The 13,241-nt window shown below is 35.9% G+C and overlaps 1 protein-coding gene across 14 annotated transcripts in view; it reads right to left on the bottom strand.

Annotated features, from left to right (window-relative positions):
- Epb41l2 (erythrocyte membrane protein band 4.1 like 2) overlaps positions 1-13,241 on the bottom strand; it is a 191,777-nt gene that overhangs the window by 57,970 nt on the left and 120,566 nt on the right. For all 14 annotated transcript variants that reach the window (XM_071613018.1, XM_071613017.1, XM_071613028.1 and 11 more), the window contains 4 exons: positions 13,193-13,235; positions 8,981-9,056; positions 5,472-5,690; positions 4,008-4,095 (listed from right to left, as the gene is read on the bottom strand). In XM_071613018.1, the coding sequence (XP_071469119.1) occupies positions 4,008-4,095; positions 5,472-5,690; positions 8,981-9,056; positions 13,193-13,235 (426 nt within the window). The remainder of the gene's footprint in view (positions 1-4,007; positions 4,096-5,471; positions 5,691-8,980; positions 9,057-13,192; positions 13,236-13,241) is intronic.

The raw sequence follows: 13,241 nt of genomic DNA, 5'->3' as shown, positions 1-13,241 counted from the left end.
GGGATCACATTCAAGATATGTAAAACTGGCATGTATTTTTCAGAGGTATTCACATTTTCAGAAATCATTAACAAGTTGGAACAAATTCTCACAAAAAAAGCTGGGACAATTATCATATTTAGCCTACATCCCAATTCATGAAAAGCTTAACATTTTGACTCTCATACTAAGAATAAAACACAATTTATATTAGAAAATATTTTTTTAAAGAGTGAGAGAGGGAGGGAGAGAGAGAGAGAAAGAATTTCAATATTTACTTTTTAGTTATCGGCGGACACAACATCTTTGTATGTGGTGCTGAGGATCGAACCCGGGCCGCACACATGCCAGGCAAGCGCGCTACCGCTTGAGCCACATCCCAGCCCATAGAAAATATTTTAAAATAAAAGTATAGTACTAGGCAACTGATGTAATTTCTTTATCTGCTGTGACTCTTGAAACTGATATACAAGCACAAAATAAAGTTATGTGAGACCAACCTGAACAGAGGTGGGTTATCTATCTGGTCCCAAACACATTCTCTCCTACCTCCCTTATTGCTGTTTCTTGGCTAACTTCCAGCCTATCCTCACCATATAGAACAGACTGTAAAAAAAAGAAATTAACTTATATGATGCTTTACTTGTACTTACCCTGGCAGCCATAACTCTCTAGGAATAAAGCATAAAAAGCTGCAGTGAATTAGGCCCAGGTGCCCAAGCTACTTGGCCCCAGACCCAAAGGGTGTGTTTGCCAAAAACTTCACTGCCCATGGCCAGAGGGAGCAAGGCGAGAGATGGCCTAAGATAGCATGTTCTCACCACAACCCGGAGCAACCCTCATTTGAAACACTGAACAAAGCCATCTCTGGTCTGTAGCAATCTTCAGATAGGACAAGGAAGCTATTTTATCTGGCTTAAAAATAAACACCACCCTTATTCAAGTAAATGGGTTGATTTTTGGTTGTTTTACTTATTGTTTTAGAATGATCAGTAATTATTTGTGTGAATAGAAATTAGAGAGAAAAGGAATAAAATGAAAAGGAAAAAAAGCATGTCTAAATCCTCCAGGTCTGAGTTATACCACTCAGCAACCAAGTCAAAAAAAAAAAGACTGAATAAAAAGGAGCAACCTCCCTGCCTTGTTCATTGCTCCTTTAAGAAGCTTCTCCATAAGGACACCAATAGGATCCCATGTCTAGTAGATTCAGGTTATGATGAGTTATTGCAAAGTTCAGGGAAGTCTGGGATTTTATAACCAGATCCCCTCCCTGTGTGGTCACATGAAGCTGGCTGTATCCCTCTATGAGGGCTCCTCTAAAGACAGCCTCCTCCAGACACATCACTCCTTCTGGATTTTGGTAACCACTCTTTGCCCTGTCCCCTTTGGACCTACAGGATCAAGAAGGATGCTGTTGGGTTGAGGGTATAGCTCAGTGATACAGTGCTTGCCTAGCATATTAATGGCCCTGGGGTCAATCTCCAGCACCACAAATAAAATATATATATATATATATATATATATATATATATATATATATATATATATATATATATATGTTGCTATTAACAGCTGAGGGATTATAATAGCACTCTTGTGGTTTCCACTCCCCTTTGTCAAGAATCCTCTAGTCAACACTCTTCAACTTATCCCAATTTGAGTGTGCCATTAAGAACTCTTAAAATAAAAAAGAAACAAAATCTTATCTCAATGCAGCAAGAAATATTTTAGAAAAGTACAAAACTTTAATCTACATGAAAAGTTCCTTTAAACTGTTACATCTATTCTCTTCCATGAGTCACAAATCATGTTTATCAAATATTATTAAAGGAGTCTAAGAAATGATAAACAGAATGAATAAATGATACAAATAGTACTCTAGATTTTTTTTAACAGCATTCTGCTCCTAACTAACTACATTAGCAAAAACTGCCATCATACTTGTAATAGAGTATGCGACCTTTGTACTTTTCTAAGATACAGCACTGAGAAACAAGAATCCTAAAACCCTATAGTACTGCCATCTATGAATCAACTTCTAACTAATGATCCACAGAGTAAAAAAAAAAGAGATATAAGAATTATATAGCGGGTGTTGTAGCTCAGTTGTAGAGTGCTTGCCTACCATGCATGAAGCCATGCTCAATCCTCAGCACTAGAAAAAAAGAGAAAGAAATATGGCAAGAGTAACAAGTTTCAAAAAAGCAGATGTGCCAGCGAGGTGGGGTATCTATCTGGTCCCAAACATATTCTCTCCTACCTCCCTTATTGCTGTTTCTTGTCTAACCTCCAGCCTATCCTCACCATATAGAAAATAAGGCAAAACACACTCAAGCACTAGAAGGCTGAATTTCATCTTCTAGTAGGATTTATCAAAAGGTATCAGGCAAAGGGACTGCTTAAAAATATATGACTTTGGGTAAATCATTCTCTTCAATGTGTTTTATATAGTTATAAAAATAAATACATTCAAATTTTAAGTTAGTATGTGTGCAAATGCTTTTTTAAATTAAAGGAATACAGCATCTACCAGTTAAAATTGATACTGTCAGTGTCTATTCACTAATAGGAAAAAAAATGTCTTTATGCAGTTTAAAAAAAAAAAAAAAAAAACCAGGGGCTGGGGTTGTGGCTCAGTGGTAGAGCGCTCGCTTAGTATGCATGAGGCCCTGGGTTCAATCCTCAGCACCACATAAAATATTGTATCCAACTAAAAAAAAAAAAAAAAAAAACTCTGAAAAAAGTGAAACTTGTAATATGATTCCATTTTTAAAAAGCATGAGAATTCAACTATTCAGAGATGAAAAAAATAAAATGTATCAAAACCTACCTGCTTATTCCTGCATAAAGAGATTTAAGTGATTTTTATTTTCTTCTGATTGCCTCTATTTTCTGTGATAAACATGTATTGCTTTTTAAAATATTTTTAATTTTTTAGTTACAGTGGGACACAATACCTTTATTTTATTTACTTATTTTTATGTGGCGCTAAGGATCAAACCCAGGGCCTCGCCGGTGCTAGGTGAGCACTCTACCACTGAGCCATACCCCAACCCCATATTGCTTTTTTGATAAGAAAAAATACTTTTAAAATAAAGGAAGTTGCTGAGGACAAAAGAGTGCCTTGCAAATATAAAGTATGATTAATAACAAAAAAGTAAGAATTACAAATTTGAAGCCCAGGGAGAAAAGTTATATTTGAGTAGGAGCTTTTCTGGAGATTTCTCAAATCATGTAATCTGGTCTTTCTATGGTACATCTAGAGATTGGCAGGATCCTTTAAAAGCAGGCAACCAGAGGTTCTCTCTCTCAGTGTATTGAATGTATATATTTTGCAAAACCAAACTTGTCTTTGACTTTGTCTATCATTCTCCTCCTAAATTCTCATCACTGTGTGATCATCTAAGCTGGAATCAAGAAGTAGGTAATATTTGTTACCTGTTACTAACTCACCTTATCCTATCACCTGTCTCTATTATTCCATTCTTTTATTACCTCTGAAATTAGACTGAAGGTTTTTCATCACCTGGAGCCTCCCACTTTATTTTCACACAGGGAAAATCCCAAATCTAGGAGGTCTCCTTCACAACCCAGGAGCTTTCTGGAAGGCAGTCATAGCTGTTCTGCTTTTGCCCTTTCATACTTGCTAAGAATTGCACACTCCTTCCTAAACAGAAAAGAGAGGAAGCTGCAATAGTGCAGCATCTGGACTAGCAAAAATTGACTCAGACTAACCAGGGTAAGAGGACAAGGGTGGAAAGGCTGACAAAGTGAGTCTTATGGTAAGTATCAATGAAAGGGTACTAATGAAAGACAAGGAAAAGAAGAAAATACAGGAGAATAAACAATGTCTCCCACAACCATGAACCTCATAATTAATCACCAAAGAAACATTACAAAGACCCTGAAGTGAAGGCTAATATAATATAATAGCCTCTTTCCAAAGCAAGCTAGACTATTCTAACACTGGAACCTTTTCAAAATTTCAGTTAATAGACTGCAGTAAAGCTACTCCTCAATGCATTTACCTTGGCATGATGTAGATCAACACCGTACATGGAAAGCCTCTTTGCATTTTCTAAGAACTGAGAATCAGCTTGTGCTGGAGATAACCCCCTAAGAATGAAAAGAAACAGCATTGTCTTACTGGTAGATGAAAAATAAATGCATTCAAAATGGGGGAAAGGATGTGTGATCTTGGAGTGTTTGGGTTAGAGGCAGTAATGCAGCTAAATTTGCCGAGACGTGGGGAACAGGTAAGGAGATTCATCTCTGAATCTCTAGCATTTCCTCAAGATTTTCTAATCTTAACTGACTGTCTGCAAGGAGGCATATGTCCATCCTTGTCCTTTTTATCTTAAAATGATGCTTTTGATTATTTCCACTAAGGGAAAAAGCTCTAGGAATAACAGGCACAACATAAGTTAACTGAGAATAAAATATAGTGAATAGACTATTTTTAATTCCTCAGTTTAATTTTGCTAGACTTAATCATAAGACAGACCAGAATTACTTGTATTTGACTTTATACCTATGATAAATAACACATCATATTCTGTCCACACTAATATTATTTTCATTCCAAAATTATTTCCATTCCATCCTATTTCCCCAACTAAACAAGTTTTAAGCTTCTGGCAGACAAAACTAGGTCCCATGAGTCTTCATATTACCCATGGCATTTTAGTACCTGGTACTCTATTGTCTATTGAATAGAATGCAAATAAAATTCACAAGAAAATATTTAGAGTCAAATACTCTATCATTTTTTTGAAGCAAAGTCATGAATGTGGCCCATTTAAAACTTCTCAGTCTCTTAAAGTTCCTTTCAAATTATTTCACTCACAATTTTAAAACTAGTTTTACAACATAAAACAATTTATAATTTTATAGCTACAGTTATAAAAACTAGTGTAAATAGCCATTGTCTTTTTGCACATATATATTCTTACTCCAAATGTATATGCTATTAAGTTAAGTAATCCTTACTTAAATTAAAGGGCGACATCTGTGGATCATGGAATCATGGTACACCTTCAGTTACTATTCCTACATCCATCATCACCCACACTTTTACTCAAACCCCAAGGACTCATTATTCCCCGGGCTTTCTTATCAAATACAGTAATAAAAATAATTGAAAGGGAAGAAATGTAAATGCCAACAATATGTGGGTATATTTGCTTCCTGTACATATGCTAAGGGATAAAACTGGGGAAAGAGACAAGAAAATGTCACATGGAAAAGTACATTTTTACCAAAAATAAAGGCAATTTAGTTTCATGTACACAACTCTCATATTATATAGTCATAAAAACACTGAAAGAATATCTCAAAGGTTACAGGTTGTCTTGATGGGTCTGGGTGACGCTCCAAAAGGAAAAACTGGATAATCCCAGAAACCATGCTCAAATAACCAGCCAGGGTTACAAAGACAAACTATTTAAATCTACCATGGCCAATCTCTCTCTAGCAAGGAGATAACTACAGACCTGTGGGTTTTATGCAGCTCTGCCACCTTCTCTTCCAGTTCCTTAGTCTGTGTAGGGGCAAACTGGAAGTCACTGAGGTCAATACTGCTGTGCTCTTTTGGGTCATAGTCTCCAAGCTCAGCCTGCAATGTGTAGGAGCCCAGGAGGGCATGAGTCACAAATGAGCAGGGCAGGCGGCCAGAGGCAATGTCTTTTCGAAGCTGAAGGCACAAAAAGTATCTGTGAAGAAGAGCAAAGGGTCACAGAAGAATAACTAGTTAACCCTGAAGCACTCATAATTCCTTAAATTCTACTATTTCTTTGAAAATAAATATATACTATATACATTATATTCATATCCACAGCACAAATAGTCCTCTCTGATAAAAAGCCTCACCTTGCTCTTCGGACTTCTAAATATTTAACTTATTTATGGAAGTCTAATTAAGAGAAGAAAAATTCTGAACGGCTGTTCTGGTAAATTCTGGTAAGTTTACAATAACTACTACAATAAAGTTAAAAATTCAATCACTTCAACTGTCTCCTTGGATTTAAAACTGTAATAAAAATGAGCACACTTCCTAAAAGTTGTAAAGATTAATGCAATATCAAAAAAAAAAAAATCGCTGCAGTCTAGTATTTGCAAGAAAAGCTAATTTCACCCACTCTTGACCATCTCTACCCATTTCCTATTAATATCTCATATTCCTTTTTTCCTGAGATGCCTTTAATATCAATTATAATTAAATCTAGTTTGAAGCCCTTACTTGACCACTCATTTAGAAGCAGCTAGCCCAGTAAGTCAGATAGCTGACTTCATGTGACCTTGAGCTAATCTGCTGCTTATAAAATGGGACAAACTCTACCTTCCTTTGAAAGTGAGGGTAAAAATTAAATATTATAAAGAAAATACTTGGCATGGTGCCTGAATCAATAACTAATAGTTATAATAACAAGAGCAATTCTAATGCTTCAAGTGGCTTACTACACAGTTATAAGAGAATCTTTGCTTTCCACTAAATTAACATGAAAAAACATGTGATACCTATTTTATGGGGATCTTTCTTCTTTTCAGCCCCGCTATCAATTCCTTTTGGTGAGATCATAAAACTGGATTTCTCCTCTCAAATTTCACCTCTTGCTAAGGTCACCTCACCATTGAGCCCTCTGAAATAGATGGCAGGGCCCTCATTCTTGAAGATTTTTTTTTTTTTTAAGAGACTATCATTCCTGCTGGCTACTGGCTACCTTTTTTCTGTGATCATGTTTGCCTGGCCAGGTTTTAGAGTCCAAGACTCTTCCTAAGTTCTACCTGACAGGTTCAGGAGTGGTGGCTTCTGGGCAGGTATCTGTTCATGAGTCAGAGACCACATCCCACACCACACAGTTCCAGTTCAGTTACACCTGAATTGCCACCCAAATCTACCACTGGGCAGGGATAGATCATCATTGTGGTCCCACAGTTAGCAAATCAAGTACTCAATAATTTCCTGAAAATAAAAAGTCTTCTCATTAGTCCTGCAGTCTGAGTATTTTTATTCATTGTGTAAGTTCTCTTTTTAAGGATGATTATGTTTCCTTGACCTATAGAAAATATGATCACAACTGCACCTACTTTAGAAAACTAAATCTTAAACTATGATACCAGGTTACCCTCAAATTCTTAATCAGTAATACACAGAGCTAGTTCTACACATTTTGTGGTACTTTGAGACCTTAACACAAAGATTTCATCCTGCTGCTTCTTTTTATATTATTGTCACTACTTTTCACACTGGTCCTTTCCTCTGTTTTTAAAGTCTTAAGTCCTAAAAACTTCAAATAAAAATCAGCAAGAGCTAGCACAGAAGATTCTATTATTCCTCCCACCAGACAGGGAGAAATGTTTAAACCCAATTTATATGTAAACCCAAAGTAATGAAGTTACAATCACCAAAGGATTATCATCCCTCAAACAAATTACCGCAAAAAGGAGTGTACAGTTTGGGTCCCAAAGTCGCATTATGTACATTCTTCAAAGGCACTCCCCTGCAGTGAAGCTTCTGTACCCTACACACACCAACCTATCCAGGTTAATGCTTCAAGCAGCTTGCTGTGCAATTACAGAAGCTACTATTTATTATTTACTAGCTAAAGCTACTTTTATCAGAACTAAATTAATAGTAATTAATTTGGTATACTGGTACATTCCTATTCAGCAACAAGTAATACAAAATGAAGAAAAGGCCTGTTATTTTTGTAACATAGAAAAGAAACTTCCACCATTCCTACCTCACATGGATACTACACATTTTAAGCATCTATACAACTTGATGTTCAACAACAACAATAAAAAACTAGGCTAGCAGAGAACATCAAAGGCACAGAACCCAGAGAGATAAGCAGTCTTTCACTAAGACCCTCTTGTTTTCTAAATAGTACAAATGCTATACAATTTTCCTTAGCCATGTAAATAACCTTTTTAAAAATATATAAGAATCATCCCTTTATACTTATTTGCAGGGGGCGATAGTGGGGGGTTGAACCCTGGGCACTTAATGACCAAGCCACATCCCCAGTCCTCTTTTACTTTTTATTTCCAGACAGGGTCTCACTAAGTTGCCAAAGCTGGCTTTGAACTTGTGATCTTCCTGCATCAGCGTGTGTCCAGCCCTTTACACTATTCTTAACAAACCTAAGAAACTTCATCATTTACTACCAATCTAGCAGGGCTAAGATGTCAAGGCACTTGCTGATTCACTGTCCTTAGATGCCACTCTCAGGATCAGTAAATGTTCTCTTGCTCTTGAATGACCCTTTACTTGCAATTTAAGCATATGTTCTTATAGTCCACATAATCTTCAAGGAAATGGAAAGAAAATGGCGATTGCCTTTACATACTGTTAGTTCTATCTGGGGCAGGGAAATAGGGGAGGTAGGAGGACAAACAAAACTACCAGTTCAACTGACTTTTTAAAATAATTTCATTCATTTACCCTTATATCATCTTTATAATAAGAGAGAAGTACACAGGCTCATATAATAAAAACCACCTCAGTATTAAAATCTAAAATACTGAACATCAGTGTCTTTGTAAAAGCATATAATAGAATCTGTTGTGCTAACTGAAGGCCTCAGGGGCACAGCTGAGATCAGACGCTTCCCTAACTTGGGGCCTGGCAGTCTAAAAGTGATTAGGTCTTTAACATTTAGAAGGTGGGGTAGCTTTTGAGGAGGCCAAGAAAACCATTCAGAGATTATGTGGACTGGAAGAACATATATTTAAATTACAAACAAAGTTGCCAGCAATACCATTTTTAAAAGTATTTTATTACTTAAAAGGGAGAACTAAAGAGAAGTAAACACGATTTTTGCAACTGGCAACATTTCAAAACTATTTAGGAAAGGACCCATTTCCAAGAAAATTTCTAAAACCCAACTTACTAAAACTTTGCTTTAATGTTCAATCCTGAGATTACTACCATGATTCCACAGAGCACAGAAATAAAGGACAGCTCTCAGATTCATTTTAATATGCAAATATAAAATACCTGGTGATATCTTCAGTCAACTGAGAAGGATCAGGAGGATAAAATTTCACATTAAAAGTAAACAGCCAAGGAAGATCTGCAATTATTAAACACCACGGTTATTTACCCAAATACGAGGATAACTATTTAAGATGATACAGCACAGACTCATTTCAGTATAAATCAATTTGTAGAATTGTTTAGAAGAATATCATTTATAAAACCAAAATGAAACAAAAAATAAAACAAAAATCAATTATATAAATAAACCACTATTAAAGAATAAGTTCACTTTCTCATAAGTGTTTATTAGTATATCAACAAATGTTGTATATGGTGATCCATTACATAAATAATTAAATATAACCTCCATGTAATAGTTCTGAGATGAAATCTGTTTTAACCAGAGGATCTTCAGCAGCAAAATACTCTCCATCCACTTAGAAGGGGGGGAGGGCAGTTTCCCTACATTGTTGGGGGGGAAAGGAGTAGAAGCAATCACAACAACTATTCAGGAAATGATTAAAGATTTAAAGGAAGTGTTCAAAGAGATCCCAAGAAAGGGAAAGCATGGTAAACGGTGAAATACTTTAAGAGAATAAAATTATTTCTCAGTTTTTGTAGAGTAAGCACATATTTTTATATAACATACACTGGGCCATAAAGATTGAGTGTGTTGCCAAGCACAACAGTACATGCCTATAATCCCAGCCACTTGGGAGGCTGAGGTAGGAGGATCGCAACTTCTAGGCTATGCTCAGTAACTTGGTAAGACTGTCAGGAACTCAGTGAGATCCTGTCTCAAGAATAAAAAATAAAAAGCACTGGAGATATAGTTCAGTGGTAAAGTGCCCCTGGGTTCCATCACCAGTATCAAAAGAAGGAAAAAAAAAAAAGAATGCTTGTCAAACAACTATATCATGAAAGTTACTAAAAGTAAAAACATTGCTATTTACACATTAATTTATATTTTGCTATATCACGTTTTGGTTTGATCAGGAGCAATAAAAGGGAAAAGGGAGAAGGCAGATATTTTCTTCCTAAAATGACCCAAATTAATTCCACTAGCCTGAATGTACAATTCAGCTCCAGGATCATAGCATTTTCCAACAAAAACAGGAAAAAGTTTTCTCTCTGTGTATAATTTATTTGAGGCCCTCAAAGGACCTTTAATTTATGGACTTGAAAATTTTTTGAATTCCATTCTCTTGTTCAACATATTCTATTGTCCTCTGTCATCATTAGCACATTATCTTCTCTCTCACTCAATGGCTACTACATATATACGTTACTTCTGTTAGATTTTGGCTCAATACATCGTTATTCCACTAATAAAATCAATCCTGCTGAACTCCAGAAACAGATTTCAGTTCTGCTTTACACATTTAAAACACGGTAAATTAATACAATCTTCATAAATATGAAGAAACATGATGTTCCAATGCCTATAGCGCTGTGTCAAACACAGTCCACACATTATGCACATGCACTTTTCTGAGGTGACTGCTAATCCATAATCAAGCAAAGTCATCACTGGATTATCTTTTCTTAATAGTCCCTTGTTTATTTGTTTTCTGGGTATTAACATTAGCATATGCTTGCCTGGATATGACTACAGGCATGTTTCTATTAAACTTATATTTGAGGATATACTTCCAAAACCCATGAATACTCAATTTATTTTAATTGAAAAAATTGTACATTTCTATGGTGTACAATATATTTGAAATGTATGTACATTGTGGAATGGCCAAATCAATTCAATTAACATATATATATAACCTCATATAATTATATTTTATGGTAAGAAAACCTGAAAATCACCAATAATAAATTAAGTTAAATTTTAATTCAACTATGAATTACTCTGGTTTTACTAGCTACACATATACAGTTCAGCTAATTATGGATTATTTATATATATTAGTCACCTATAGGCCTTACATATATAGGCTTCTTTGTATACATTTGAGAAAATAAAGTTTGTTTATTTTTGCTTTTGTTTTGGGGGGATAGCCAGAGATTAAACTCAGGGATATTCGACCACTGAGCTACATCCCCAGCCCTATTTTGTATTTTATTTAGAGACAGGGTTTTGGTGAGTTGCTTAGCGCCTCAATTTTGCTGAGGCTGGCTTTGAACTTTCAATTTTCCTGCCTAAGCCTCCCTCGCCACGCGGCCACACCCATGGAGAAAAAGATTTTTTTAAAGGTAAAATTTAAATAAGAATCAATAAGTTTTTGGTTGTCAAAAGTAACCCAAAGATTAATATTTATCTTTTCAAACAGCCTGTTAACTGTAAAGGAACAATAAAATCATCATAGAGACTGGGCTAATAGAACAAGTTGAAAGAAGAGTTCTTTCGCCCATCTTAACACAGGAAGAAAGAGGTCAATAAATAATCAACATAGGAACATGATTCATAATCAGGACAAGTCTTACACTCTAAAAGTTTTCCAAAGACTTTTTCTGGAAAGTTTCTTTCAAAAATTTTGAAACTTTTTGAAAGTTTTCTTTCAAAAGATTACCAACAAGTAATATCTATGACTCTAAAATAGTGATACACACATAATCAAATGAGACCCAAAATAGGCATCAACTCAATGGAACATCAATCATATTTCAAAGATTGTCCTTTTTCTGTCTGGGTCACCTGACAGGTTGGGTTTCAAAGAAAGTGGAAGAACCAAGCATCTATATCTTCTGAACTCTGAACTTTACAGAGCATGAAACAACTGCAGTACAGTTTCTTCCATGATATCAGTGTAATTTATCTACTTATTCCTCCCCTCCTTTCCATCATGAAACAAACACAAATGGGTAAAACATCAAGATAATACATTAAAAACAGAGAAAAGGAGAGAGGAAATGAATGTAAAAAAAGCCAAGAACAATAGTCAAAAGACAGAGTGGCCAACCATGCCAGAGAGCCTAGGACTGTTCCAGTTTTAGCATCAAAAGTCCCACATTCTAGGGCACACCTCAGTATTGGCAAGTCAGGAACTCTAACCAAAGACATTTTTTTTTAATGAAAAATAAAGGCTATAAATATATCTGTCTAAAAAAGGGAGACAAAATGAGGGCAATAAGGTTCAAATGTAAAAAAAAAATACAGAAAGAAATGATAGGAAGACTAACAATTAGGAGTGAGAAAGAAAATAAATACGGAGACAGAGGTAGATGGAAAGGGCAAGATGGGAAGCATAGATTTGTTCCTGGGTTTTGACATGAAATAATAAATAAGTAGGGATGTATAATCAATAGTGCAGGTCACTTTGCAGTTAGTTTTCAAGAAAACAGCTTCTCCCTGGAGAGCTCTGGGGCCCAAAGTCTTAGAAGGGCTATAAGGCATTTACCACTCTTCACATTTTGTTCTCCAGTCTAAAACATTCCAGCTACTCACGATTCCTTGCCTTCTCTGCTCAGTCATTCACAGACCCTGAAGTAAACCAAGTATCCAAATGCCCTATCAGAGATTTCTCTGTGGTGCTAATATTTCTTGGCACAGCTATCACAAGCAAAGCAATTTTTCGAGCACAGCCTCAAGGGAGCTGAGGCTGGTTAGAGTGGGCATTGGAAGTCATCTGGGGATTCCACAGTGAAAAAAAAGGGGCAGTGGGAAGACAGGAACAAGCAGGCCTAACCACAAACCCAGACAGAAAGAGCACTTAAGTACCTTGGGCTGTGGAATGGAGGGAGCAAGCAAGAGGCAAAGACTCAGAGAACTGAAAAGATGGTCCTGACTGACTTTCACCCCTGAAATCCTCACTCCAGTGCACCTAGGAATATGTGCCTGTATGCCTCTGGGGCTTCCGATATGCTTACCATTAAACCACACACTTCCAAAATGCAATGGACAAGGCAATAGTATCAGGTCTATCTACAGTAAACCTTCCCAAAGTGAAATCTGCAGAAAAACAGCCTCTCATTCTTTCCCAGAAATAAAGGGTGAGATGTTGCCTTATACTGGTAAACACTGAAATGGTATGTGCAAGAATGTTCATCTGTAGCCTCCTGAAAGGTAGGAGTTCTAAGCCAAAGACAAAATAAACAGTCACAATTCTACAAATATATCATTAACATTGCCTTCTAAGATGGTATAAAATAGAACTCAACATTCTATTCCGTCTTATTATTCCAATCTGAGTCCCTATAAATTTTATTAAAGATGGAAAGAGATAGATAGAAAGATTTAACTTAATAACTTTAAAGTATGATTATTTAAATACTCACTTCGCAGTTGTCTCTTTATTTCTTTTGCAGGATCTAGCCAGTTCTGCAG

The sequence above is a fragment of the Marmota flaviventris genome, chromosome 6, assembly GCF_047511675.1.
Source record: "Marmota flaviventris isolate mMarFla1 chromosome 6, mMarFla1.hap1, whole genome shotgun sequence".
Taxonomy (NCBI): domain Eukaryota; kingdom Metazoa; phylum Chordata; class Mammalia; order Rodentia; family Sciuridae; genus Marmota; species Marmota flaviventris.
This window is presented reverse-complemented; position numbering and strand designations above follow the sequence as displayed.